Consider the following 27,962-nt stretch of genomic DNA (forward strand, 5'->3'; position numbering starts at 1 on the left):
CGGGGGAGGGGGGAAGAGATGGGAAGAGGAGAAGGAGGCAGAAAAATACAGTGAAAAAAAGGAGGGAGAGGGTGGAGAGAACCCATTCTGTCGGTAAAAACAGCTAGCGGGAAGTTCTCCCGGGCAAGCTTCAGCGCAATGAATGGGAGTCTACGTGGGCTGCCTTCATTCCAATGAGGCTAGCATAGGAGACCCCTCTTGCGAGATCGTATACCTTCTTCCTTCTATAAAGAAGCAGGTAAAAGTAGGAGACTGTCCTTTTTGACCACGAGTAGACTACTTTCCTCCTCCCCTTCCCCAGTCCCTCCCTGCCCCTCTCTCCCACACACACAAACACACTCTCCCACACATACTTTCACTCTCTCTCGTACAGACACACTCTCTCTGTTTGTCTCTCACGCGCGCGCGTCCGCACATACACGATAAAAAGGCAGACTAGGTATATAGCCCTCCCTATCCCACGACCTCGGGGCGGGTTTCTCTAGATATACTATACAGTTCCATTGACTCTCTCTCTCTCTTTCACACACACACACACACACACAGACACACACACACACACACACACACACACACACACACAGACAAAAGGACTCACCATCTGACTGCCGCCAACAAATCGGCCCCCCACCGCAGTGATACTTAATATTTCTCTTTTGACCGCCCGCCCCCCAAGCTTGCCTATTTCCCCTTCTAAACGCCGTTCAGTTATGCATGTAATTTATTCCACTGCCACAGGCGCTGGGTCTCGGAGCTGGCTTTGCTTTTTCTGGTGGCGGAGGAAGAGGAGGAGGAGGGGGGAAAGAAGGGGAGGGAGGAGGAAAGATTACAACAGATCTCTATTTAAGCGTGTCAGCTCTTCTGCTGGACTCAATTACAGTGAGAAGGAAAATGTGACCAGCTGGTTACTCTGCTTTCTGCTGGGGAAGCAAGGAAAGCTTCCAAAAGAAAAGGGGGAGGGAGAGGGGGAGGGGGAGGGAGAAATGGAAAGGCACACTTTCCAGTGAAACTTATCAAAGCCTTCTATGACAAATAAGAGTAAAGATGGCCTTGCAGTTAAGAGATTGGCAGAGGTCCTTCTTTTCAAGGTTAAGTTGCAAAAAAAGAGGGGGGGGCGAATAGGAAGGTTGTATACATCATGGTTACGCTCATCATGGGAGGGGGCCGAGGGCAGCCAAACTGACAACGTGCCACAGACTCCGAGGGACCCAAAGAGGGGAAGGGGGCGAATCGCCACCATAGGAACAAGGGAGCTGGAATCCAGCGGTGACAGAATACAATCACACACACACAAACACACACTTAGAAGTTTCCTGGCACAGTGAGCCTTCATCAAACCTCTCCATCATCACAGGGCATGAAATACATGCTTGCAGTACTTTTCAAAAGGTTAACCAAGTCTCCCCCTTCGCTTTCCCCCTGGTTCGCAAGCCCTTGCTGCGCTTCAGGTGCAATGTTCTCCAGAAGCCACGAGTTCCTTCGGTGTCTCTCCAAAGGCTTCCTTGGGTGACAGTAGGAATGGCTTGGCTGCATTTGGGTCGGTTTGGGGGGTTTTTACTGGTTTTTTTTTTACTTTCTCTCCAAGACGTCCCAGAGGAAATTTTAAAGCAGGGTGAAGAAAAGAACAATGTCACGGGGGAAATTGTGGCTTGTAAACTTTATTGTAACTCCTTTCTTCCGCCGCTTCCAGCTTCGACAATAGAACAAAGTGAAGAGAGAACAACAAAATATAGCATTAGTTTCCCCGCCCTCCCCATAAAGTAATTCACGGATACAGTATACATTCTCTTTTTTTTTTTCCACAGTAAACCTAAGGGGGAAGAAAGAAACCCAAAAAAAACACCCCAGGGAAAGGGGAAATACTTTTTTTTTTTACAACTTCTTCCACTGTGTGCATGCTAACTAAAAGGAAAAGGGGAGGGGGGACCTCTCTAATTTTTATTTAATTTTTTCTCCTTTTTTTTAAAGATACACTTAAAAAGACAAACGCAGAAACAAAGCCAAAAACGGGACCCAAAAATAGGAAGGGGGGAAATGAACCACAGGAAAAAAAAGAGACGACTACAGCATAAATAGGCAGTTTCATGTTGTCGGGTGTGTGTTTTCAGAGCTACCTCCTGAAGAGTTTAACCACAACAAGAGAGGGAGGGAGGGAGGAGGGAGGAGGGAGGAGGGAGGAGGGAGAAGGAGGGAGGCAGGGAGAAGAGATGAGAGATGTTGATTTAAAAGTGCACTATGTATCATTTTCACATAATTTCTATATATATTTATATTTATATATATATAATATGAGTGGGCAGGACGGAGCGAAAGAGAGGGGAAAGTTAAAAAAAAGAAAGAAAGGCAGAGAAGAAAGTAAGTCTTCCCAAAGTGCAGTATATCATTTGTACATCGTTTCCACAGCACTGAGAAGTGTGTGTGTCCTAATGAGGGAGCGAAGGAAGGATGGGGAGGCGGGCAGAGAGAGAGAGAGAGGGAGAGAGAGAGACGGGGGTGAAGGGAAGGAAATCCTTTTCACAGTCATGGTTAACAGAAGCTATTGCATAACACTATTACTAATTCTTAACTGGCAAGAAAACGCAAAAAAGAGCAACAAGGCTAAAAAGACTCCAAGAATCTGTCTTCTTTTTCTTTTTTCTTTTTTTAAATATAGATATAGTTCATTGTGGGTATCAAAGGACAACCAGGAGAAGAGGACGCTCACAGCTATATTGTTTTACAGCAATAAAAGGGGAGTTTCCCCCCCTCCTCCCCTAAGCAGTGTTGAGATTCCCCCCACCCCAGCCCACCCCAGCCCTCCCCAGCCACCTCTCACATTAACTGGCATTAATGGAAGGACGAAAGGTTGGGGCTTTTTCTTTATTTCTTTCTCTTTTTTTCCTGGGGCTTGCCTGTCCACTCTTCCAGCTCCTACTTCTTGTCCCCCGTCTGTGCTTCTCCGGCCTCCTCCGCGTCCTGCGCCCGTTCCATTTTCTGTTTCTCCAGCTCCTCCTGTTCGCATTTGCTGCTGGGGAACTTATCCTTGTTGTTCTCCTTTTTCCACTTCATCCTCCTGTTCTGAAACCAGATCTTCACCTGCCTCTCGGTTAGTCCCAGAGCGTGCGACACCTCGATCCTCCGCTTGCGGGTCAGGTAAGGATTAAAAAGGAATTCCTTCTCCAGTTCCAGGGTCTGGTAGCGGCTGTACGTCTGCCTGCCTCTCCTCCGTCCGGCGGCTGCTGGGGTGTTGCGAGAGGGAGGTGGGAGGGGGAGAGAGACACAGAGAGAGAAGGAGAGAGGGAGAGAAAAAAGGGAGGTTGAGAGAAGACACATAAAACTGCTTTAGGGGCAGAGAGCGCAGGAGAGAGGAGCGATGCATACACACACACACTCACACACAAAGGCAGGGAGGAACTGCCCTTCTCTAACGTTGCAAGGGGGAGGGTGATTATCCGGGGAAGGGTGGAGGGAGACATCGAGGACCACAAATGCGCTCTGGCCGCCCCCCCCCCCGCAATACCAGCCTGCTTTCTTGAAAGGAAATATTGCTCCCAACACTCCCCCCTCTCCCCCCCTAACCGGGTCATTTTCTGGCGAACCCCCACCCCCACCCGCGCGCCCCTGAGCAGCATCTTAGTTTACTTGCAAGAACCCTCTTTTGCCAGTTCCTTTATACTGTGTGTGTGTGTGTGTGTGTGTGTGTGTGTGTGTGTGTAAATGCCACCACCGTCTCCTACACCCCACCAGCTCTCCAGAGGGTTAAAAGATAACAACTAAGGGCCCGGGAGGGAGGGAGGAAAGGAAGGAGGGAGGAGGTGAATGAGAGACACAAAAAGGGGGTCTCGGAGGTTGTAAAAGTACCATAAACTTTAGGGAAGGCTTCTCACACACTGAAATAAAGAGGGGGGGGGGAGAGAAGTCCAGTTCTCCCCATTCAGGAGAAAAGGCTCCCCTTTCAGGGTAATTAAGCGATAAAGCAATTGAGAGGTGCAAAAGTTTACGCTCATAAAACAGTAAAAAGTAACCGAGGGTTGGGGGCGAGGGGAGGGGAGTTGGAGAGAGAGGAAGATCGTGGAAGAGGTGGGCAAAAAAGGAGGGCTAACTAGTTTTATGGGTTCAGAAAATGCCTCGGCCGTGGCTGGGCGGCGGCGGCGGGCCCTTTCTAGGATGCCTCCTCACCTTGCGGTCTCATCCACGGGAAGAGCTGCGTGGGAGACGGGCTCTGCTCCGAGTTGTCCGCCTCTTCTCCCAGGCCGGCGGAGGCGAGCTTGCAGTCGGGATACTGCACCAGGTCGGACTCCTGGGCGCTGAAGATGCTTTGTCTCTGCAACGGGTCATAGCCGTAGAAGTTGCTGGGGTCCCCGTGGCACGCTACGGCGCAGGGATTCTGTTGGTAAGGGGAGCTGGAGAGAGACGACGCTCCGTGGTAGAACTCCTGGATCTGGGTGGGGTGCTGGAAGGTGCCCCCGGTGCTCGGCCCGTACACCACCGTCGGTCTCCCTCCGAGCTCCTGGGCGAAGCCACAGTCGTAGAAGTTGGGGCGCAAGGAGTCCCCGGTTTTGTACTTGGAGAAGAGGGAGTTGACGAAATAGGAGCTCATTGTCATATAAATAGCTTGTTTTAAATAGGTAAAGAGGCAGGTAACAAGGTGAGGGTCTATCAAAAAGCCACAGGATATTTAGCCACGGAATCAGATGGAAGCGATGAGATGCTAACCCACGAGTCTTTGTGGTTTCCAGGGATACATACAGATATACATAGATTAAAAGAAAGGAAGAAGGGGGGAAAAATCCCGAGGATTGAATCAAAACTCTTTGCCACAGTACATGGTATCGGATTCTCCTTTTTTATTGTTGTTGCTGTTGTTGTTGTTGCTGTTGTTGTTGTGATTGTTATTATTATTATTATTATTCCTTTCTCTCTTTCTCTCTCTCGCTCTGTCTTTCTCTCTCGCTCTTCTCCTTTTTCTTCTTTCCCCCCTCCTTTTTCTTCAGCCCCCCCTAAAAAAAAAAATCGGCACTTAAAAAGAGTTCTCGCTTTACATTTCCAAGGAGAGGTGCCAGTTCATAAACAGTTTTCCGTGATTTACTTCGGAGCAAATGAGTTTGTTCATATTTCCCAGTGTCTTTTCTGGATCATTTGCATCTATTACGGAACCGTCATCCTATTGGTTTCCACGTACTCCACACGGACTCTGAACAGCCTGCGAGCAGAAAGGAGAGTGAGACAGAGGAGGAAAGAGAGAGAGAGAGCGAGCGAGGGGGAGAGAGAGAGAGAGAGAGAGAGAGGGCGCGCGCAAGAGAGAGCGAGGGAGCGAGGGGGGTGGGGTGGGGTAAATATAGAGATTAAATATGCTAAACTATCTACGTTAATGAGATATCTCTCGCCTCACGACAAATCATCTACCTAAGCCCACCCAAAAGATTGATATTTGGGGAGGGTTGGAAAATTAAAGAGAGGCTTCGCTCCCATCGTTAATTTCCATTTTTTAAATTTTTATTTTATTTTATTTTAACGAGGCAGTTTTAGCCTTTGGAAAATGTCAGGGTTGCTTTGGAAAACTGTAAAAAGAGGCCGGATTTAATTGCTACCCGTTTTTTTCTAAAAGCCTCCTATAAATGTAATTGGTATTTTAATACCAAGTTATCAAATCGTACGGCGTCCTGTAGCCTCAACATATTTTAAAACAAACGAGGTAGTCAGATTTAACATTTTAATGATCAATTTCCTTATTATTGATAAAGGTTTAACTATCAGCACGAAAAGAAAGAAATGGCCCATTTGTTAAAAAAAAACCCAAAAAACTCCCCCCAGAAAAGAGGGGGCCGTAAACTGTTTAACAAACTATAAAGCGCAATAAAATAAAATAAAAAACAAAAACAAAACAACAACTAAATAAATAAATAAAAACGCGCACACCCGGAGATGTTCTTGCTGGTTATATCGCACTACATAAAAAGCTGTTAAAGGGTTTTTACGAGTTCTTTCCCCTACTGCTATAAAAACCCAGGCTTCGATTGGCGCCTAAACTCCATTATCGCAAGATGTTGGGGTGTCAATACTGAATTAAAATGATTATAGTTTTTCATATATAACATTGACTTTTCGGCTCTCTCTACTATTCCCCCCCCCTCTACCCTCCTGTTCTCCCTCCTCCTCCTCCTCCTCCCTCCCTCCCTTTCCTTCCACATAGGAGAAGATGCGATGTTGCGTCTCTTATCACCTCCAAAACGCCACATTTATGGGCATTCATAATAGCCCACTCTCAGCACCGCCACCCCACTTCCCACCCCCAGAAAACTTAGAACACCAGGTGCTTTTAACACTGGGAAGAGGGTGTGCGTTGAGAGGTGTGTGGGGTGAGGTTGAACAGGGGGTGGAATATGGGGGGGGGGAGTGTATTTCTGTTTTATACTGACGTTTGTTAAAGTTGCTTTCAGCTTTTAACATGCTAACTCGACAATTTCTCTCGATATAAGCACACAGGGGGTAAATTCTAGGAACCCTTTAACGTAGTCAGCAACTATTATGAAGACGTTTCATCAAATCATAAGACATCGGAGCTTCCTCTCGGACCCCCACCTCCGAAAAACCTCTGTCCTAGCCATCACCGCCTCTCCAAATAGAAGCATCCCCATAAGCTTCCTCCTCTCCCCCTCCCGCCACCCCACATGAAGTTCATTTCTACAACACATTTAAGCTGAGATACCCCAATTCTTGGGGTATTCGAACCTCTCTTCTTTTGCCCTGGGTCTATCTAAATTCTTCCTCCCGCCCACTACCCACGCCATCATCCCAGCAGCCCTATATTGTTTACACCTCAAAGGCGAAAACAGGCACATCTCAGCCCCCCAGAACACCCCCAATAAAGATTCCCGAAATCTAATAGAATCCCTTTAAACTTTAAAAGGTTTGATGTTGAAAACAATATTTAAAGCTGTACCATTCGAAAGAGGTAACTCCGACTATGGTCCTGTATCTAAATTGAGGAAGAAAGAAAGAAAGAAAGAAAGAAAGAAAGAAAGAAAGGGCATTTAAAGCTTATCCAGGCTTATTTGTTTTAAAGTAAAATCTATTTTGCTTTATTTCGTAAAAGAGGAATTTGATCCAAACCTACAATCCCACGCAATTGGAGCGTTAACTGCTTGAGATGCCTTAAATGCAGGCTTTTCTTTATCTCTCTTTTTTAAAGGGTTTTTTTATATTCTCTTTTACTACCCACTAAGCATAACAAATGAGTTTTTGAAGAAGGTTTGATTATAACAACCCATAAATTCACGAAGTAATAGAACAAAATATGAGCGGGATCTTCCTTCCCTTCCACTATTGTGAACGATTTAATGTTTGAGTTTCCTAGGCAAGCCTCCTCAGAAGTCAGCACTACTGAATGCAATGGGGTTTACTCTCAGGTAAGCGCATACGGGATCCCAGCTTTATAGCACAATCCTGTGCATGTTTGCTCAGGAGTAAACCCCACTGTGTCCAGAGGGGATATTCCCTAGTGATTGGAGATTGCTTGCCAAAAGTTTCAAACTAAGAAGATTTCGGAAAGAGCGGGGTGATTTCTCCCATCACCATTGCCTGAAGATGAGTGTGTCTGTATAAATTTGCAAACAGTAGGATTTGCTGACATCTTAACAAAAAACTAGCCTCCTTCGTGATAGACAAGTGTGGCATCCTCGTGTATGACTAGTAACCTGTAAATGCATAACTACCAACATGTGAAAAGTCTATTAGCGCTCTCTCTCTCTCTCTCTCTCTCTCTGTGTGTGTACACACACACATAGATACGCATACACGTATCAAGACGAGAGAGGGATTGGCGAGTGGAGTGCTAAATTGTCTTGGAAGTTAACGCTTTTACCAAGCGCAGTAGAGTTTAATGCATGATGTCCAACAAAGCGCCGCCAATGGATCTTGAAGCAGTCGCTTGCATTATATCACCGGCATACTGTACGAGGGACCTCTGATGAAAGGAAAATGTTTTTATTATGGTGGGGGAGAAAACCACAAGAGAAAGTAGGAACATAATTTACAAATACCCAGCGGAGGGAAGATTTATTAGCAAACCTTCCCCCAAAATACATCACTTCGTAAACTGTAACTTCTCATTACTTTATAGCTCCATGAGTTGTTGTTGTTGTTGTTTGTTTGTTTTTAAAAGAGGCTTCCTATTAATTTGCACAAAACTACTTATGGCTAAAGGATTGCAGCTTTTATACAGCGAGGATTTGCTGGAATTCGCCTTTGGGGTGGAATGGGTGATTTGCAAAGGAGGGGTGGCATTTCATTTTCTTGTTCTCTCCCCCCCACCACCACCTTTTGGATTTGTACTGTTGTAAAATTAGGCTCTGAGCCCTTTAACAAAACTGTGTATCGAATGTCGCCAATCTGCTGCATTCTTCTTCAAAATACGTCTACAAAAGCTGTAAACTTCCGTTAGAAAGCCTTTATTAAAATGGTTCCGTTCCTAATACTCCCGTTTTCTGGTCATGTTATTTCTGTCTAACAAATGAAGTGTTTTATATCCAATAATGCCCCCTTGCATTTTCATCTGAGGCTTTTGGGGAGTGGGGGCAGCGAAACAGATCTGAAAGTATTTTGGGGTTTTTTAAGCGAATAATTTTATGGTGTTCGTGCTCTTAGACCAAGAAAATATTTATAAAGGGTCACGTGAAAGGGTAAATTCATCTATGTTTTCGGTTCATTTTAAGCACACACCTCTTCTTATTTATATATTTACAAACACACACATACATAGGAATATGTGTGGTCAGGGTTCACAAAATGTCTGGGTGAGCGCATTAAGAAAACAAGTTGATTGAATAATCCTATAAGGTTTTGGGGGATACTTGCGATTGTCTGAATTGTCTTCGTCATATAATGTACTACAGAGGTTCCCATCAAAGTATAATGGGGTCCTTGTGGAATGAATGGACCTTTCCTGCCCTCTCCCCAAATTTGCGACCCATCTGCTTTCTTTCTTGCAAAACACATTTTTTGTTTTGTTTTGGAAACTGTAATATAATCACCATAACCTTTTAACGGCCCTAAAACAGTGGAGGAGCAAAACAACACCCTCTAAGGTTATATTTCTGTGCTCTTAAACGTTTGCTTGCTTCCTTGACCACACACTCACATAGCCTCTTCAGGCCAGGATCCGGTCACCCAGCGCACACATACGGCGTGTAATGGACATGAATGGGAACTGTGCTGGAGCTGTTCCGTAGATCACCAGTCCCTCTACGTTGCAAAGGGGCTTGCGCAGGAGATCTTCCTGCTGCATTCGCTTTTAAAATCTTTGTGGATGTCTCTCTTCCAATGGACTGAACATATAAGAACCTTCTCGAGAAGAAACCTCAAAATCGCCATAATTAACCCTATATTTTATGCTGGAGGATTTATTCACAAAGGTTTTGAGCAGCAATTCCGTTTATTGTTCCTAATGAAATCAAGGTGTTGCGGACTCGAGAGGGAAAGAAATCCAATAAGCTGCTGGCTGGGTGATTTCTAAAAGTGGAGTAACAGCGCCATCTAACGACCATTCCAAGTAAGGCGCTTTTAGAAACGTACAAGCCAATAATAAGGGAAGGTGGGAGATGAAGATTTGGTGTGTGTGTGTGTGCGCGCGTGCGCTTTTATGGATCTCTTTTTTCTTTTTCTGTCTCTCCCCCTTTGTGTGCGTTTTAAAGTCTTGTTGCACACGATAAATCATTTCTAAAATCATAAGATCCCGTGTATATTTGTGATTGCGAAGAATAACTCCACGCCACCCAGCCCTACCTCAAGCTTTGCTGTATAGCAGTAGCTACTTCCCAGCCGGTCGTTTTCAGAGCAATAAAAGACAGGGGCTGGGATTCCGCTTTTGGGAAGGAAAAAAAAAATCCACCATTGTTTCAAAACCCGAGACTAAACAATTGAAGTATTCTGCTCTGGATGGGGGAAAGCTCGGGTTGTAAATAGATTAAAAAGAGTGGAGAAAGGCTTTCTAAACCCAGACGTCTCGCCAGAACTTTGGGGTGTGTGTGTATATATATGATGGTGTGTGTTTGTGTGTGTTTGTTGTGAGTTTATGATCCAGGATGCTGGCAGCTTGGAAGTGATAAGAAGCGCCACACAAAGGGCGAAGCGATCCAGAACGCTGGATTTTCACAGAATTCACAAGAGGGGGATAAATTATGTAGACTTTTCTCTTTCTTTCTTTCTTTCTTTCTTTCTTTCTTTCTTTCTTTCTTTCTTTCTTTCTTTCTTTCTTTCTTTCTTTCTTTCTTTTTCTTTCTTTCCCTCTCTCTCTTCCTAAAAACATTATTTTTATTATTATTTAAAAAGTGCCCCCAATTTCTGAGTAAACAAAGCACAAATGTCTGTCTACTTCTTCCATCCCCTCACCTCCTCTCTCTCTCAAGACATTCTAGTAATTTAGGAGCTTCTGAAAGTTTTCTACTCTTGTTTGCTTTACAGTTGCTTAGTTCCTTAACCTTCAGAAATTTATACCCTATAAAGTTTTATGGCGGTCATATTCTTTTATTGCAGCCCTACCGCGCAGACTTTTCTTCTCTCGCTCTCTCTTTTATGACAAGCCCCGCTCCCACTTCTATTCCACTTAGATCCAGCGATCATTTCCCCCTTCTCTTTCCAGAGCTTGAATTTAAAATATATATATATATTTCCAAAAATAAAATAAGAAATCATCACCATGATCAAAACAGAGCGTTTATTTTTATTTTTGACATCAGCCAACTTTACATTTCAAGGTTCGTGTTATAAGAAAATCGTGGTTGGTTTGTTTCTGGCCTCATTATTTTGATTTTTTTTTTGGTCGTGGGTAATTGAAAAACACTATTAAAAACAGCACATGGATATCCCTTTCCCAGTTGGTAATGGTTCTAATTGAAATATGTAGGACAAGTCACTTTGGGGAAGGATCATTACATGAAAGCTTATTGGCCTTGCGAATGAGTTGTAAGGCAAGATATGTTTATCAGAGCTGCATTATATTTATTTTTTTCTTTTCTATTTCTTTTCAACTCCAAAGTAAGTTGGGGGATCCTGGATCTACTTCTTCCCAGCCCTGAAAAAGAACCTTCGCCTCACCATCATTGGATTGCATGTAGAAGCCTCTCAAATTGTAATGTGTAAACATAATATTAACTCACTCACATACTTCCCCCCCTTTCCCTCATTCACCCAGCCATCCATCCATTCATTCATCCGTCCGTCCATTCTTTTTCTTGGCTTTAAAAAAGTAATAATAACGACTCTTTTCGCCACAAATGGAAAGACGGAGAACCGCTTTATTTCTGTTTTGCTGAATGGGTTTATAGATGCAACCGATTTCACACGGGAAGAAAACAAAAACGCGCCGAAATTGAATCATTATCAGCTTTTCTTAGTGACGTAAAAAAAAAAAGGGGGAGCCACTGACCAAACGAAAACAAAACAATACAAAACTATCTTTATAACACACCCTTAATAGCCAGTAAAGAAAACAAACGAACGAACACAGTTGCAAATATTCTGAAGTTCTAGAAGAAGCAGTATAACACAATGAGATATAGGTAGGGGGGTCTCCCTTCCCTAAAATCGGTTTTTATTTTGAGGCATTTAACAGCTGTGGAAAATAAATTTTGAACCGATGGAACTGAAGAAACAACAGAAGGTTTTTCCAAACATTTTCTCTCACTCTTAAGAACAGAGTTTCCTCTAACGAAATCAGCTAGTTTTATTTATTTATTTTTAAATTTTAATTCTGTTTATTAATCCATGCTTTAGCAAAAATGCGGTTTTAAAAAACTTCTCTTGTCTTCACTAATAAGGTCTAGGAATGAGCCTATGGCTAAAATGAGTGAATATGCTAATACATTTATAGAGAAGGCTTTCTTTACAAAATGTGAATGTTAGCGCTGAAAGGGGGTTCAGGGCGATTTTGAAAGATGCTCTCCGCGTCCTGTCGGGTTTCAGATTCACTTAGTGCACCAGCGAGTTAAAAAACTGAAACAGACAAAACCGCAGAATTCTACCCAACCCCAGCTGGCTCAAAATACACTCCAGTGATGAGAATACTATCTAAAACAAAACAAAACACCTCCGATTTTATACTTAGTAGGAGGGGGTTGGAATTAGGACGCTTCCTTGGAAATTCCATTAGGGAACTGGTTTTATAAGACAAGGTGAAGTTTGACTAATTTAAGCCACTGGGACCCTCTAAAGTTTAACCTTTATAAAAAGGAATTCGCTTATAGTTCGCTTATAGCCTCGTCGAATATCACTCCTGCAAGCTCCCCACCCTCCAATAACTTATACAGGACGGGAGGATTCTAAGAGAAAGTGATAGGAACCCCCCCCCCCCCAAAAAAAAAACCCTCTTATTTTAAAAATGCAGATTTTATTTTCTTTGACGCTGAACTAAAAACCCTAAAAGGATTCTTTCCTTCCCGCCTCAGGAAAAGCCTGCAAACCAGGCCACGCCGTGTCGAAAGATTAAAATATGCCTATCAAATCTCTAAAGCACAACTGCTTATCAGCAGGCAAAAATGGTATAAAAGTCCTATATAATATTCTATGAAATTAGATTTCTCTGCTGGGACTGTTTTGTCTCGAAACATTCCGAAAGACAGACATTAATTTCTTCTCTCTCTCCCCACCTAATTTCCCATCCCCATTGTTTTTCTAGAAAAACCTTTCCACCACATAAAGGTGTCCTTTCTAGAAGTGGTAAATCAGAAGGGGTGGGGGGTCATACGAAGGCTTGAAGCGGGTGGGGGGCGTGTTTCTATATGTATATTTTTCGCCAGCTCTGGAACTAACAGGTACAGACCCCATTTTTTATATTCCTAAAAGCCACAGAAAACAAGCGGAACGTTCACAAAAGCACAACCACGAACACATTCCCCCCCCTCTATGAAAACAAACAAAAGAACGAAAATCCGTACGCGCCGTAAAACCACCTTGTACTAAAGTTACTCACCTACCTACTTCCCCTTCCCAAGTCCTACCAAAGATGGACAGGAGTCGGGTGGGGATAAAACTATTTTAAACACATGGGGAAACAGAACCCCATGTGGGGCGATTTCAAAGGGTGTGGGGTAGGACCCCAGCAGAGATTTCAGATATGGTCACCCCCTTTTTCCGAGTATGAAATGGGAGTTCTTTCTTTGTCCCCTTTTTGTAAACAGTGAGGATGTCTATCTGTGGGGCAGTTCCCACCCCAAATGCCATAGCGACCTTTTTATGCCACTCAAGAGTTCTTTTTCATGTGAACATGAAAGATGGATTTATATATGTCTTCCAGGAGCAATGGGGTATAAGGGAAAACATCCCTTGAAACATTCAAGTATCAAAACTTCTCAGCAGAAGTCTGGATGAAGGAGAAAGAGAGGGTGGATGGGCGAGTGGGGCGAAAGGAAGACCCAGGGACCCCCATCCCACACTTGGCCCTTGAACGGTTTCACGGAAATTCATTTTCACTGCAAATGATAAAGAATTGAGCACAGGTGGGAACAACCTTCTCTTCACTTTTGCAAAGCCAGCGTGCGCCCCTTCCCCAAAACTCAACACGGCTCGTCTCTTTAAAAGTTAAAACCAAACTTCGTGGGAAAGGAGAAGCACAACGCGGTGGTGGCTGTGGGGAAGTTCTCCTGCGCAAGGAAGGGGAGGCCTCGCAAAAGCCCTGCGCCCTGTTTGGCCTCGGGATGGTTCCCTTGCACCCTTGATTAGGCGGGGGGCTTCATTTGTGAAAAGGGCACCCCTGTCTCAGTAATAAACCTCTCTCCTGCCCCATTTGAATATATGTGAAGGAAGGGGGGTGCGGGTTCCCTGCGCAATGGGACTTCTTCTGATCCTCAAGAAATGGAGGCGAAGTCCTCGAAAAGTTGGTGAGTTTAACTGGTTCCCTTCATTTGATATTCCTTATCGGATTCGCTTTTTGTTCCGTGGAGAGCGATGTGGCCATCTCCTCTCCATAGGAAAAGGAATATAAGATGGGGGGAGGTACTGAGAGGCACAATTCCCCCGGTCCCAGGACTCTCCACTGTTGCCGTGGAACTCCTCCGTTCATTTCTAAGCAGTTTGCCCAGAGGAACCCCAGGTTGGAAGGTACCTTGTGTTCGGGACAGAGCACTTGTCAGATGTAGATGCTTATTTTCATTGGAGGGACCAGCTGAGGGGCTCTATAAGGACTATCCGAAAGAACGACTTATGTGCATAGATGGGACCCTCTCAGTTATCTCGGTAGAAGGAACACATGCACCCAAAGGGGAAACAAACAAACAAACAAACAAACAAACATGTGCCCCAAATTGGCGTTACCTCGTCAATAATCTTTAACAGTGAGAAAGACTCAACGGGATGAAAACAGGTGCATTCCTATTATGGGCACCCTTTGCATGCAAACCACGGTGGTCTGTTCGGGTTTGGCGTGGTTTCGTTGCTATCTGAAGCACCGCTGGGAAGTCAGTGCCCATAAATATACAGCATGTAAGTTTCGAGACGGGGCCAAAATTGGGGGTGAGAAGAGGGAGGGGTGTGGAAAGGGAGAAGGGAAGCATCATTCTTTCCCTTGCTCCTTGTTCATTTTCTTCATCTTCATCCTTCGGTTTTGAAACCAGATTTTGACTTGTCTCTCGCTCAGGTTGAGGAGCCTGGCCACTTCGTGTCTACGGTCCCTGGTGAGGTACATATTGAACAGAAACTCCTTCTCCAGTTCCAAGGTCTGGTACTTGGTGTAGGGGCATCGTTTCTTCCGGGAAGAGCGAGCGTGCAACCAGTTGGCTGCAGGGTTACCTGGAAGAGAAAGACAGCGAGGAGGCCCCGTCAGACAAGCGCCACTGGAATCCACAGAGACACACAACCCCCCCCCCCCACACCGCTTCCTCAGAAGAAGGGACTCTTGGTCAACTTTTGAACTGGGAGAAGATGAGCACCCACGTAAGAGGGGCACCCCTCAAGTACATTACAGGTTATAAATGAAAGCCACCTTTGAAAAGCAACAAGCGAACAGTTGTAGAAAGAATGCCTCATAATATTTGAACATTTATGTGCAAGGTTGGATATATGTCTGGGGCAGAAACTGATGCTAAAAAGGGAAAGTTAACGGAGCCTTTTTCTGACACTGGAAGGTGGTTAGAGACTATAGCAAATGATGCAGCTATTGGTTGAATGGAAAGGAAGGAAGGATGAAATATATTTACACACACACAGAGTGTCCATCTGTTTCTCTATATATAGATAGATGGGAGATTACGGATGGAAGTCAGGAAGGAAGGAAGGGTCTATTGTCAGATGAACACTATGGGAAGATGTCATAGTATTCTACAGTACTCTTTATTTCCTGCGCATCTTTGGAGGATCGTGGCGCGCAGATTGCCTTCCTAGCGAAGTGTCATATATACAAATTGATTCATATAAAACCATGCATAATTTAGCAGTCCCCCCTCCTCTTCTGCTTTCTTATAATTTACTTTTTAAAAAAGAAGACCTGTGACACCCTAGCTACCCTGCCAGCGGGTAAACCAATCGCTTGTTGTTGCCTGGATGTGTTGTCCGGAAAGAGGTGTTTACATCACGGTCCTCCTAAGCACCGCAAAAGACTCTGGAGAAACACAGGGTGACAATGAAGACAGGCCACAATTCACCAGGAAGCTATCCTGCGCAAGACACATACTAGGACCTGCCCAGCGGACTGTGCATGGCTCCCAGTGTTTGGGGGGGGGGTTATTTATTTATTTAGCCCGAACAGTAATTCAGGAAAGAACTTCATGAGAGTTAGGATCCCTCTTTCTGCGTAAAGGAGATAGGAACGCACACCCACCCAGAGAGAGAGAGAATATATTTATACAGTATTGTAATAGGTCTATTCAAGATTAAAGAAGCCTCGTTGTGACGGAATATTTGACAAAAGAAACCTAGAACACATTTGAGCTGCGCCGGCTGGTCAGTACTGAAACTCTTGTTGATAATCAAACGGGGAGTTTTATAGTCCAAAGCCAAACTTCTGTCTTACTTAGGGATCGTTTTAAGTGGTGCAGGAGGTGCACCGATGCCATTTCCTTGCAAGTTAGAAAATGAAATGCATTCGGAGTTGTTTTTTAAACCAGGTTTAGCTCCCCCCGTCTTACAAATCCGAGCAGCCGATTCCACAACAGAAGTGCCTGGCTCTAATAGGCAGAATTAAATATTAAAGAGGCATGCTGTTAATAATTAATACAGCTACCTATCTTTTAATGGCATTTGGATGAAATCTCCACCAATGGCCCTCCTTTTAGTGGTGTGTGTGTGTGTGTGTGTATGCATGTGCGTGATTTCTTGGCATTTCAAGGAAACATGACGTCTGCCACAGGAAAACAAGTTTATCTTTCATTTCACACTATTCCCCAAACAGGAAACAAACAAACAAAAAAGAAAAGAAAAGAGAAATGTTCGCTTGGCACGCTACTCTCCCACCATCCCACACACAACCCAAAATGGCACACATTTATATATACACAAATTAGACCTTCTCGAAGAGTGTGGATTCTCAAAAGCGCAATGCTTTCCGAATGGGAAAGAAGGGCATGGCAAGTGTCAGACATTAACTTCTGCTTCTGCCACGGACTTTTCCTCCTTCTTCCTTCCCTCCATCTTCTTCTTCTTTTTATAGCATTCTCTCCATATCAGACCAAACATACCTTCTAAGCTAGATTGCACAGGACGCCCTTGGGCAGCCTGGGCCTCTGGAATCGAGCAGGGTTCTTGGGTAAGATTTTTATCTATCTTCAGTCCCGGGGCTGGGGAGAAAGATGGGGGTGGGGAGGAGGGTAAAGGGGGGCACATAAGCTTTTTTTTTTAAGCACCCTTCTACTTCTTCTCTACCGTTCTCTTCAGCCGCTGATCCAGATATCCTGCCAGCGTCCCAACAAACACAGTACACAAAAAACTCCCTTATTCGCCCCCCTCCCACTGTGCAAGGCTGAGTGAAATGCGACGAAGACGTACAGAACTGCCCCAATAGCCAAATGCCCCTTCAAAATTCTCGCTGTTTCACCCACCAACTCCGCCGGACTGGGAACTTACATTTTTAAAATAATAATAATAATAATAAAGCATTAAAAAAATAAAAATAAAAATCAGTTGAGAAAAGATAGTGACAAATCGATAAATTGCATTCCACCCCCCGGCCCCCGCAAGAATCCCAGAGAGCCATCGCCTCGGATGAATGACTTGCGCTGAGATTTTAAACCATCTAAGTCATACTTTCCCCACCAACCAAAATACTGAATCGAGCTCTTCGGCTGTTTGAAACGTCTCACACAGGGGGAAAGGCGGTGGAGACAGCCTTCAGAGCATCCTCTTTCTTTACCTTGAAGAATACGTAAGAGGCAAAGATGATTCCTATTATATTTTATTGTACCTCCATCCCTCGCCAAACTCTTTTCGCTATATATATATATATATTTCCGCGTAGGGGTGGGGTGGTGGAGCAGGAAAGGGAGATAATAGCCACCACCCACCACCAGGTTGCAAAATGAAGCACACGATTAAGTTTAAGAGTTTGCCAGTCTGTTCCCCTTTAGGAAATAAAAGACCCAATTAAGCTCGTTCCCCATTTTACTGTTTTGTTGGGGGGGGGGGGAGAGGGCGGCGGCTTTGGGCTCTGAAATATTCATACGCATGTCGGGTGCATTTCATAAACAAACAACAATCAACAATCAGGAAGAGAGAGAGAGAGTGACAGAAGAAAGCGCGGCGGAGGGAACCGGGGGTCTTTCAAGGTAAACAAGGGCACAGAGTAACAAAGCCCCCTCCTCACTCCTCCACGTGAACTTCTTTCGGCCCCCTTTAAAAACAAAACAAATATATTTTCCCAGGTCTCACCCCCTCCCCCATCCAAAGATCCACGATAGTCCTACTCAGAGTAGACCCATTGAAAATAATAGACATGAATGACGGGCGTCCATTCATTTTCATGGCCCTGTTTTGAGTATAACTTAGATGGATAAAAACCGCAGAGACAGACACACACACACACGCCGATCTTTCCCGGTTCACTTTCCCCCCCTGCTCATTTTCCTATATAGTCAAGACAAACATTGTGACTTGCCCTTCTTCAAACCACTGGGAAAGGAAGATCGAATCTCATTTCCCCCTTTTGCCTGATATTCCATTGACTTAAAAATAAATACATATCGCAATAAGCAGCAGATAAATCTTTGCCACCCCCAACGCCCTCCAATGCTAGAACAGCGCTAGTGGGATTTTTTTGGGGGGGGGGCGGCGTAGTAGGGCTGGGGGAAGGGAGAGATTTCTCTTTTAAGACCTGGTTATATATTTTTTTAAGCTTCCCTCGCCCATTGTGCCGTTTTATGACACCCCCTCTTAGGTTTTTATGCTGTTCACTTCCTCACTTTTTATAACTTACTTTGATCTGGCCTGCTTTTGTCCTCGCTTCCTTCGCAAACTTTATTGTCCTCGAAGCTGGGCCTTTGATTGGAAGCGATCCCTTCCCTTCCAGCAGAAGTTTCTAAATGGTACTCCTGTGTCCCCTGTTTACGGATCTCCCCGGGGTGTCCCAGCAGCGGCTCTGTTTTAACTGGTCCCTGCCCGGCTGCTATGCTCTCTGCTCGGGGCACGGGGTCCAGCCAGCTCCGTAGATACCTGCTCTCGGAGGTAGGGACGTTTTGATGCTGGATGTAAGGATGGTAGACCGAAGGAAGGGTAGCAGCCGTGTGTGGCGTCAGTGGCGTCCAGGAAGCGCTGAAAACGGAGGATTTGGGCTGGAAACTACAAGAGGGGAACTCGAGGTGTTCACTGTGGCTAGTTTGTCTGGAGTTTGAATACTGCCCGGAAGAGAATTTGGCGGCGGGAGAGTCTTCGCTGTCATGACTTATAATGGAGTCGACATAATAATTGCTAAGAGTTCCAGAAATGGACATTCTTGGACATCATACGAGCCCCACGGTTCAGTGAAGGGGAAAAAGCAAGCAAGCAATAATAAAAAAAAGAGAGAGAGAGGAGTAGATCTGTAGTTAAGCAGGCTCTATAGGTATTAGGGTATATAGAGGGGAAGCATTTAAAAAAATTAAAAAAGAAGGAGGGAAAAATAAAAAAGAAAGAAACCACAGGCGACACTCTGCCTTTAACCCCCTTTTCTCCTTCAGCATCAACTTCCTAGCCAAGAAAAAGTACAGTCGGGACTGCCGGGTTGGGAGCTTCCAGCAAAATGATTGGTCAAACTTTTTTCGTCAGGCTGATAAAGCGTCAGGGCAGGCGTAAATCAATCCTAGCGGAGGGGGTTGCGCTGGGCTGTCAAACCGCCCTCTGCATTCCATATCAAGGATGGATTGTGTTATGTTGATGCAATGTTGCAAAACGTCGGGAGTTCAGAAAGCGCGAAACGTACAGTGCAAACGCGGGTGGGGAGGGGAGGAGGTGGCGTGGGGGTGGGGGTTAATAGATTCCCCCCTCCTCTCTCTCTCTCTCTCTATCTCTCTCTCTCTCTCTCTCTCTCTCTTTTAAATCCCTTTCTGAAACATGAAAGAAAAATGCTGTGTTTTGCCCTCTCTTTGCCTTCACTAACACTCTTCTGGGGGAAATTCTCTCTTTCCGTGCACCGCCCCCCCCCGCGTCCTCCACCCCCCTCCACATCTATAAACTGTGTAATTCTAGACTCCGCTCACTCTCCTTCGAGGTACCCGTGTTGTTCAGCTGAGGGAGGGCAATATAAATTGCGCTGGCTTTCCTCTAAAGTTTTCTAAAAGAGGGAGGTGATACCTTTCGCGAGGGTTACAATGGAGGGCTTTGAAATGTATGTACGGGAGATGGCGATGATCGTTATGGGTGGATTGTGGATTGGAAGTAAAATATTAGTAGACTCTTTTTTTTTTTTTTGTATCGGATGACTTCCTGATCTTGTTGCCTTCCTTTCCCTGGTTAAACGTAACTGTCAAGGGTGTGTATAGAGTAATGTCTGTGTGCATTATATATTAAACACTGCCGTGTGTGTATTATGTATGCCTCAATGTGTGTGTGTGTGTATGTGTGTATACACGGGTGTGCATCTGCATCTGCAATATGCATGCCTGAGTGAAATCTGTCTCCTGTAAGTGAAGCCCAAAGCATATGATAAGCTTATAATTAAAAAAAAAAAAAAAAAGTCTCGCCACATATGCATATGTGTATAGGCAGATCTCTCGCTCTCTTCCTCTCTCTCTCTCTCCATATATGTGGTATGCATGTATATAGACACACATAAAGAAAGAGAAGTTATAGGTTTAAATGTTTTGTTCGTCTATATGAGTGCATTTCAAGATTCAGATAAACAGATCGATGATCTATAGGGTCTCTACTGCAATAGCCCGGTTTGTTTTGAAAGCAACGGAGGGTGGGGGGAGAGGCTGAGTTGCATCGCTGAAATCAACACACTCCTCTCTCTCTCTCTCTCTCCCTCCCCTCCCCGCCATATACACGCACTTTAATTTTACTACCCTTGTAAAATGTCCAATCCGGTACTGATCCTCTTTGTTTCCTTACAGAAGGCGTTAGACTTGAGACGGTTAAATAGTTGAATAAAACTTACATTAGCTTTCTCTGATTTTTATAGCCTTGAATTTACTGCCTGTGGAAAAGGAGGGTGTTTAGGGGGGGAGCCCAAGGGGTGTCTTGAACATATCAGCGCACGTCTCCCTCCATCCCCTCTTCCTTCTCAACCTTTTTGATGCTCCAGATCCAATCCAGTTAAGCAGAAGCCTTGTATGTTTCAATCAATGATCCCACTACAACATCTCACAGCGTATTTGCTCCGGAGCAGTTAAGTCCAAGCCAACCGCTGTGGCGTGTAGGCTGACAACCCAGACCCTAAGTATATTCATGTGAGAGTTTATGTCCACTTATCTCAGTGGGATTTACTTCCAAGTAAGTAGATTTAGAGCCGTAGGGCGCGCCCAATAGGCCTAAAATGACTAAAATATCCCAACGAGCTTCGGCTTAACAGTCTTGCAGATCGAGCTGTCTGTCTCTGTCAAGGATCTCACACAATGCCCTATCGTAAATTCGTCTTTTGCAACGCGGTGGGTTCAGTTTTCCTTCTACCAGAGCAGGAAGTGTTCGACAGAGGTTTTAACTGGACACAGCCCCACAACCTTTCCGGCACTAGAGAGAGACAGAGAGGGTGAAAAAGACCCCGAGTTCTCACACCAAGGGTTGTCCAACACCCTTGGTCCAAAATGCAGCACGGAATAATTGCTCAGTACTGGTGCAGGCGAAAGGTACATTCTGCGAGAACAGAAGGGCTTCGATTAAGCGGTTGCTCTCCTTGAGAGAACCACTCATTCTTACAGAGAATAATGCTGTGCCATGAAGAAAATTAGCCCAAGATCAGCAACAACGTCACGTCCAAAAGAAGGCTGTCATTTTCCTCAAGTAATCTTCTCAAAAGGATGGAGATGATGTGTGTCTCTGTGTTGCACACCGTGGTGCTGTGTTGGTAGGTAGCAAATCAGATCTGAGATGGAGGAAGGATCGTATCGAGAGAGAAAAATGAATAGGAAGAGATTGAAGGAAAGACAAGACAGAAAGACTGGTACAGGTTTTAAAAAATATTAAAAGAAGCCAGAGAACGAGAAAGAGAAAGAGAATGAAATATAAAGAATACTTATTTGGAAGTAAGTTCCTTTGGGACCAATGAAACCTACTTCAGAGTAAAATACTATGTTTAGTGTTGTGATAGAGGCAGGGAGTCAAAAAGGAAACAGAAAAGATAGTTGACTTGGTGGACAGCACATGCATTCAGGGGCATAGATAGAGGATTAGACAGACTAAAGTTCTTTTGCGCTTGAAGGTTTCAAAAAACACCTGAAACCAATATCTAGATCACTGCCTGCATCCCATCTACCTCGAGATTCTCTTTCCTCTGGGAGGAAAGAAAGAAAGAAATGTTACAGCCGGATGCTATGCCTGTTTATTCAGCAGTAAGTAGTAGCAAGTTCCATGGGATTTACCTCCAAGAGAGTCTGCAGCCTTAAGCACCCCAAGTCAAACTTAAAACGTTTTTTGGCCTATTGGTTTCAGTCGGAGAGTTAAACTTAAGTGCCTCACACTCCCATTGAAACTGGTGGAGCCTTCAAATGTGTTTAACGTTGTCTGGATCACGCTCTCACGATTTGGCAGCCATAGTATGTAAAATGAATCGTGGTGGCATTTGGGGTAAGTTGTGTGGTCAGTTGCAGAATTATTATGGCCTTCAATGAGATCCGAATTCAGTTTGCTTTTACCTAGAACTATAGGCTTTTCCTGTAACACTGCATCACTGCTTGGTGTCATTACTTTGAATCTCTAGAGCAATATTGGGGGGGGGGGAGAATCACAACACAAAAATAATTCCTTAAATCAACCTCTTGTTTAATTTTCCTAATTTCATATATATGTATTCAAGACTTAGAGACGCCCACCCCTTTCGAGATGAAAAAGGCCCCCAGTGTAATTACAACTGGAAGTCAAGCATGCGTTCTGTTTTATGGTATTCCAGAAATTACTGGGGTTTTTTTTTAATCATTCTGTTTTGGGGCCGCTCTCTAGATTTTAGAGCGAAAGAAAAATGTAAGAGAAATGATTTAAAGGCATTGTGGAAAGGGAAAGGCCGGCTTGTTGACTGACAGGGCGGTTTAGACAAGCAATGGATAAACAGACATTTTTTAGCTGTTCTTGGGGAAGGGGTTAAAAAATTAAATAGCGATGAAATTTACTGAACATTAATTGAAAGGAAACACCTGTTCGGTGTTTTGCAAGATAAATTGTCCATGTTTTACCTGTAATAAATATATTATTGGAAAATCCTCAGGCACCTCCTATAAATAATTATGAGGCATGTCAGCAGCCGAGTATATAATTTTCTTGAGTATATAAATTCATACCAAAATGACTTCAGGAGAGTTACCCTGAAGTAGAACCCAGGGCTTTGAGGGATTCCCCAGCGAAGTAAACCACACAAGAAGACCTGCAAAAGTCATTTGCCTTCTCATCCACTGGAGTTTTATCCAGGGATGCATTAATTTTCATTTCTTCTCCTTTTTAAAAAATATGCACTGCCATGCAGGTCAACTCCTCGCGTTCTCTTGCGGGAGGCTAAATGCCAGGTCCATTTGGATGATTCTATATCGGAGGGAGGCAATTATTTTGCCTGGTTTGGGGATATTATTTCCTTAAATATTATTATTTTTGTTGAAAATTAAATACCAAACGGAGATGCATGCATGCTCGGAAAACAGTTAAGCAAAAGGGAAAGAGTTTTCTCCAACCCTCAATATTCCTAAAGGGCAATTTACTAAGAACACAACAGGGACTTCAACAAGATTACAGCTATGAGATAGCCGTCACCAGATAGACCTCCAAACTTCCCAGTCATCAACCCATTTAAACTGGAGTACCTGGAGTTATATCAATGGGACTGTATAGCTCCAAATGCTTGGGTTTGGGGTCGTAGTACGGATATGTTCTGGTTTGTGGACTGGATGGAGTACGTTAGACAAATACCGTTAGCTCAGGTAGTAGATTTCAAAGATAAAATGAGATTCTGTTCCATTAATTGCTTAAATGGCTTTAAAGACCTGTGATATATCTACAAAATAAATGGAACGTCTATAGCCAACCAGCTAAACGGGCTTCTTCCATTATTATTTTTATTATTAAACTAGACTGCAGTGGACTGCTCAAAAACATCTTCATTGTTTTCGACTGGTGGGGGGGGGGGGAGTCCAAAGAACATTTCTTATGGAAATTTATTGCCAAATCGCACGTTCACACGCTAACCTTCGGTTTGATGTTTTGCATGCTGAAAACAATTCCTTTTGGAGAGAGAGAAAAATCCAGTAAATTTATTTAATGTGCAGCAGACGTAACTCCTTTAAAACGAAGTGTTTCCCTCTCCAATTTTATCTTCTGGCTGAATGATAAAATCTCTGGGGTCCAAATTTTGTGTGAGTCCTATTTCACCGGGAAAAGTGTTTCAGGGGGTAGGCTTGGATTCCTATAGCTTTCGGGGGAAAGTGAGAGGAATGACAAATAGCAAGTAGCCTTTTCTTTTTAAAAAAGATTGCAAGCTTCCACAGGCAGCACCAGAGGGAGAGCTAGGGCGGTAAGACACCCTACCCAGATAAGCAGGGCCCGCTCACCTGTCTCCTCTATCTCTCTATCTCTCTATCTCTAGTTTAAGGACCTAATATGTGGGGCAAAGCTAGTCCCCCTGCACAGGCACTTTGCCAGTAGGTCAACAGTCTTGGAACAGAATAGACTCATTGACTGCTATCCAGCTTTGGAAAACTTTTGGTTCGAGAGGTCCACCTTCAGGCTTCTAGAGTGGGTCCCACAAATAGTTTCATCAACTTTAAGGCTATTTCAGTACCACAGACGCTGAGCAAGATGACTTCTAAGCCTTAGAAGGGCAGCTCTTTTGAAATCGGATACAGGATTAAGCCCAAATGACTTTAATTGAAACGAACACTTTGGCCAACAGCATTTGATATCAAGTTAAGTCCCTCTGATTACAATGGATGTGGCTTTCAAGTGAGTGAGTTTAGGCTGTAATCCTAAAGCCAACACCCAAATCCTACTGAGTAGTCTGATTGGTTAGCCAAGGGCTACTTTGGATGGGCTGGGAGCTGAATCGTGAGCCCTAGTGGATTTCCAGTGGAAAAGGTTTTGAACAGAGGCGATAGTTTCGTTCAAGGCGAGGGTGTCCTTGAAGACTCAATGAAATCTTACTTTCAAGAAAACGTGTAGACAGGGGTCTGTTTAACACTGACCTCCTAAGAGCATTTATTTAGTAGAAAGTTTCATTCATTTCTCTTTCTTTATTCAGAAGCAGAGGTGCTTAAGTTAGAGAGGCGTGGGTCAAGCCAGAGAATTCCACGTTGTGGATCGAACTGTTTTAAAGGGCGAATGGTGGTATATTTTATAAGTCTACCTCGTGGTAGCCTCAAATACGCCTCTCAGGATTCCTCCAACTCCTAACATTTGCTGTTGTTAATTTACAACTCAAGAACATCGCACACACTTTTATTTCTATATAAAAAAAACCATCAGAACCCCCAAGACCAGGGCACAGAAAACAAACTTGGACAGCCTGTTACAGGTTATGAAAGAAACTTTAGTTCTGAGGGGGGGGGGGCGAGATGGCCGGGGAGAGTCCTGCATTTGAAAACTTTATTTTGTTTTAAATCAAATATGTTTTTGTAACCTTTATGGGGCAAAAAAGAAAAAAGAAAAGAAACAAGAAGAAATCTACCTTTCTCCATTTCCTGTGCTAACCCAGGGTTATGAATGCTACCGTTTGGAGTTTTTTTAAAGAGTTTTTCTCTCTCCCCCCACCCACTTTTAAGTAAGTGGAGGAAAGGAGGGAGGGGAGGGGAGAGTGAGAAAATTCCTTCTCTGGAGGGAAGCAAAACAATTTACACATGTAGCTAATACTCCCGGACCAGAAACTAGATCTAACTTTAAAAACACAATTCCAAGTGGCATTTTATAATCTTAGCAGTTAGTAAACCAGTTAGAGATCCCTTGTAAAGTTAGAAGCCTGTGTGAGTTACAAAAAGGAACCCCAATAAAGGAAAACCAGAGAATTGAGAATCAGACATTTAATAATATTAGCTGTCTGGGAACCAAGATGTTCACGCTTTAGGGTTAAGATTCCCAGAGAGTATAGTCGAAATTAGAGGAGAGAGAAAACCTAGATCCGAAACTGGGGGTGGTATTCAACTAGGTTTTGCTCAGAGTAGACGCACTGAAATAAATGGACCTAACTTAGTCATGCTCATTCGTTTCAGTGGGTCTTGTGTGGGCAAACACTTAGTTGAATACCACCCTGAGATAAGAGTCGAAATAATCCCATCACCGAACAACTTCCGTATATTATTGCTGGAAGTAGGGTTGCTACATTGGCTAGCTTAGATGCAAGACAATGGGTCTGAAGGTTGTGGGGGATTCATCTCATTTGCTTAAGAGTAAATTCAGTGGAAATGGGTGGCATTTAACTGTCAAGAAAATCCACGGGAGCTTGGGGAGAGTGATAGTGTGGAATATGTAGGGAATAAACTTTTGAGTGACTAACGAACTAAATTTAAGGAACAAAGGAAGTCATATATATTGTGGATGTTCTCTGCAGTATCACTCTAATTTTGTGTCTAAGACAGGTTAATCAGTTCCATTAGGCAATAGTTATCTTGCACACAAACTCGCGCGCACACAAACTTTAAAGCTATCTACTCGCAAATAAATGTTATTGATTCCAATGGAACTTCTAAGTTCACACTCCTGCGCATACCCCATTGTATCTGTCCATAAAGTTAGCAGCCCTTTTACTGAAATCAGCGATGAGAGACTTTCCCCCCAAATAAATGAGCTTAGGATAAGGATGCCCATGGTCTAATGCAATATCGCTCTTATTGGTTGTCATCGACGGCTGGTATTCAACAACCACAACAACCAGCTGCTCTGGTTCAGTTCGGTTGTGTGCGGAACAACTCATCCCTTTAACAGCAATGGGAATTGTCGGAGGGCCGCGATCCTACATAAACGAAAGTTCAAAGTAAAGTGATACTTTACTTCCGATTGTCATCTGCCAATAACATTTTTTTTTTAAAGTTGGGTGTATGTATCTGGATGATTTGGACAACAGTGCTTAGGAAGGCATCAGAGTAAACTTTCTAGTATCGCCTTAGATGTGTATGTGTGACCGAGCGCCCAGACATTATTTAAAACTTTATTATGCAAAGAGTCGGATTAACAAACCGTGAGATGTGGTGGTTGGCGTGTGACCCCAGAAAGGACACACACACACACACACACACACACGTAATGCACTTAAATTTCTCAAGTATTGCTTCCATATAATCTGTAGCAGGAAGCCTTGCTTTTTAAAGGGGGCGGGGAAGAGACAGAGACACAGACACAGACAGACTGCTCTTTTCACGCTGTATTACATTTGTAGAAATATGTTAACATCCCTCAATACGAAGGAACCTGGTCCCCAAAGAAAGAGAACAAGGAAGATTGGGGTTGGGTAGGTGTGAGGAGGGGAACCGTGAATTCCAGAGACTGAATCTGCCCAAAGTTGCTATTCGTTGTCTTTCATATATGTGTGTGTGGAAGGGGGGGGCACGGGGGCCATAACCCTCAGTTGGCCCAGCATGGGTGTGCGTGGTGTTTTTGTTTTCATTTTGCAAAGACATGCGTTTATGCATTTATGTTGCGCTTCGCAAAGACGCGGGACTCGGCTCCAGGTAAGACCGATCTTAACTTTTTCTTTCTTTCTTTGGCATGGTCCGGAAAAAAAGCAAGCATCCATAAACAGAAAGCAACAGACTGGAGAGAGGAAAAAAGTAAACTTGGAGTAGATCACAGCAGCAACTTTTCAAACACCCCCCCCCCAGCAATCATGTAGAATTTTGGTTTATCTCCAATTCTCTGCTACGCTTACTTTGGAATTACCTTTAAAAGTTAAAGTTTTGGCAGCCGGCAAACCTAAGAGTGTAAGAGTTTTCCCCAATTTGCATAAATATCACAAACCTAGTTTCAGCCGAAGTGCTTATTACCCAAGTCAGTTTAAGGGTGCCGTTCTCCAGAAGTCACTTGCGAGCAAGTCCCACTGAAACTACTGGTGTACATGTGGTTATGTTCTAGGAGTTCATCCCAATTGCCGAAATCCAGCTTCTCGGACTGAACTGGGTTGTGGGCCGTGCGCTATATGTCAACCATGGATATGTTTATTTATTAGAATTAATCTGTGCGAACGCGTTACTGTTGTTATTCAAATACCAGCGCCGCAATCCACAATCTATTTAAAGTCCTGCTCTAGCTAATTGGACTGTTCCGGAGTGAATTGTTAATTGCGGCCAATATCCATTCATAGATTTACAACCCCAATATTAAGCATGTAGGTTTGGAAATAAATCCCATTGATTTCAGTGTCATTCGCTTCCGGGTAAGCCTGCTGGTAGGCCCGGCGATCCTAAGTAAGT

At 44.0% G+C, this 27,962-nt stretch overlaps 2 protein-coding genes across 6 annotated transcripts in view; both read right to left on the bottom strand.

Moving 5' to 3' along the window:
* Positions 1-1,642: 1,642 nt before the first annotated feature.
* Positions 1,643-5,208, bottom strand: HOXB8 (homeobox B8). Of its 2 annotated transcripts, none has more exons than XM_081836485.1 (3): positions 4,159-5,208; positions 2,816-3,215; positions 1,643-1,690 (listed from the first exon to the last, which is right to left on the bottom strand). In XM_081836485.1, the coding sequence occupies exons 1-2, from the start codon at positions 4,583-4,585 to the stop codon at positions 2,911-2,913; spliced, it is 732 nt and encodes a 243-aa protein (XP_081692611.1). In that variant the 5' UTR covers positions 4,586-5,208; the 3' UTR covers positions 1,643-1,690; positions 2,816-2,910. The 2 variants fall into 2 exon arrangements, with proteins under 2 accessions (XP_081692611.1, XP_081692610.1); XM_081836484.1 differs by having other exon boundaries at positions 2,816-3,218.
* A 9,068-nt stretch (positions 5,209-14,276) lies between these two features.
* HOXB9 (homeobox B9) overlaps positions 14,277-27,962 on the bottom strand; it is a 37,634-nt gene continuing 23,948 nt past the window's right edge. Inside the window, exons 1-3 of one of the 4 annotated variants that reach the window (XM_081836185.1) lie at positions 18,374-19,315; positions 16,644-16,742; positions 14,277-14,760 (exon numbers count right to left, since the gene is read on the bottom strand). In XM_081836185.1, coding sequence (XP_081692311.1) covers positions 14,525-14,760; positions 16,644-16,742; positions 18,374-18,887 — 849 coding nt within the window. In that variant the 5' untranslated portion in view covers positions 18,888-19,315 and the 3' untranslated portion in view covers positions 14,277-14,524. Of the gene's footprint in view, positions 14,761-16,643; positions 16,743-18,373; positions 19,321-27,962 lie in introns of those variants that run through there. The other 3 variants (XM_081836184.1, XM_081836187.1, XM_081836186.1) reach the window with 3 other exon arrangements.

Source organism: Podarcis erhardii (assembly GCF_964252035.2).
Source record: "Podarcis erhardii genome assembly, chromosome: 13".
In the NCBI taxonomy this organism is placed as follows: Eukaryota; Metazoa; Chordata; class Lepidosauria; order Squamata; family Lacertidae; genus Podarcis; species Podarcis erhardii.

Bases quoted from the DNA above. Each gene is read 5' to 3' on its own strand.
- HOXB8 (XM_081836484.1), bottom strand. From the start codon at position 4,585: ATGACAATGAGCTCCTATTTCGTCAACTCCCTCTTCTCCAAGTACAAA. The intron at 3,219-4,158 runs GTGAGGAGGCAT...GCAACACCCCAG, and splicing joins CCCGTGGATGAGACCGCAAG to CAGCCGCCGGACGGAGGAGA.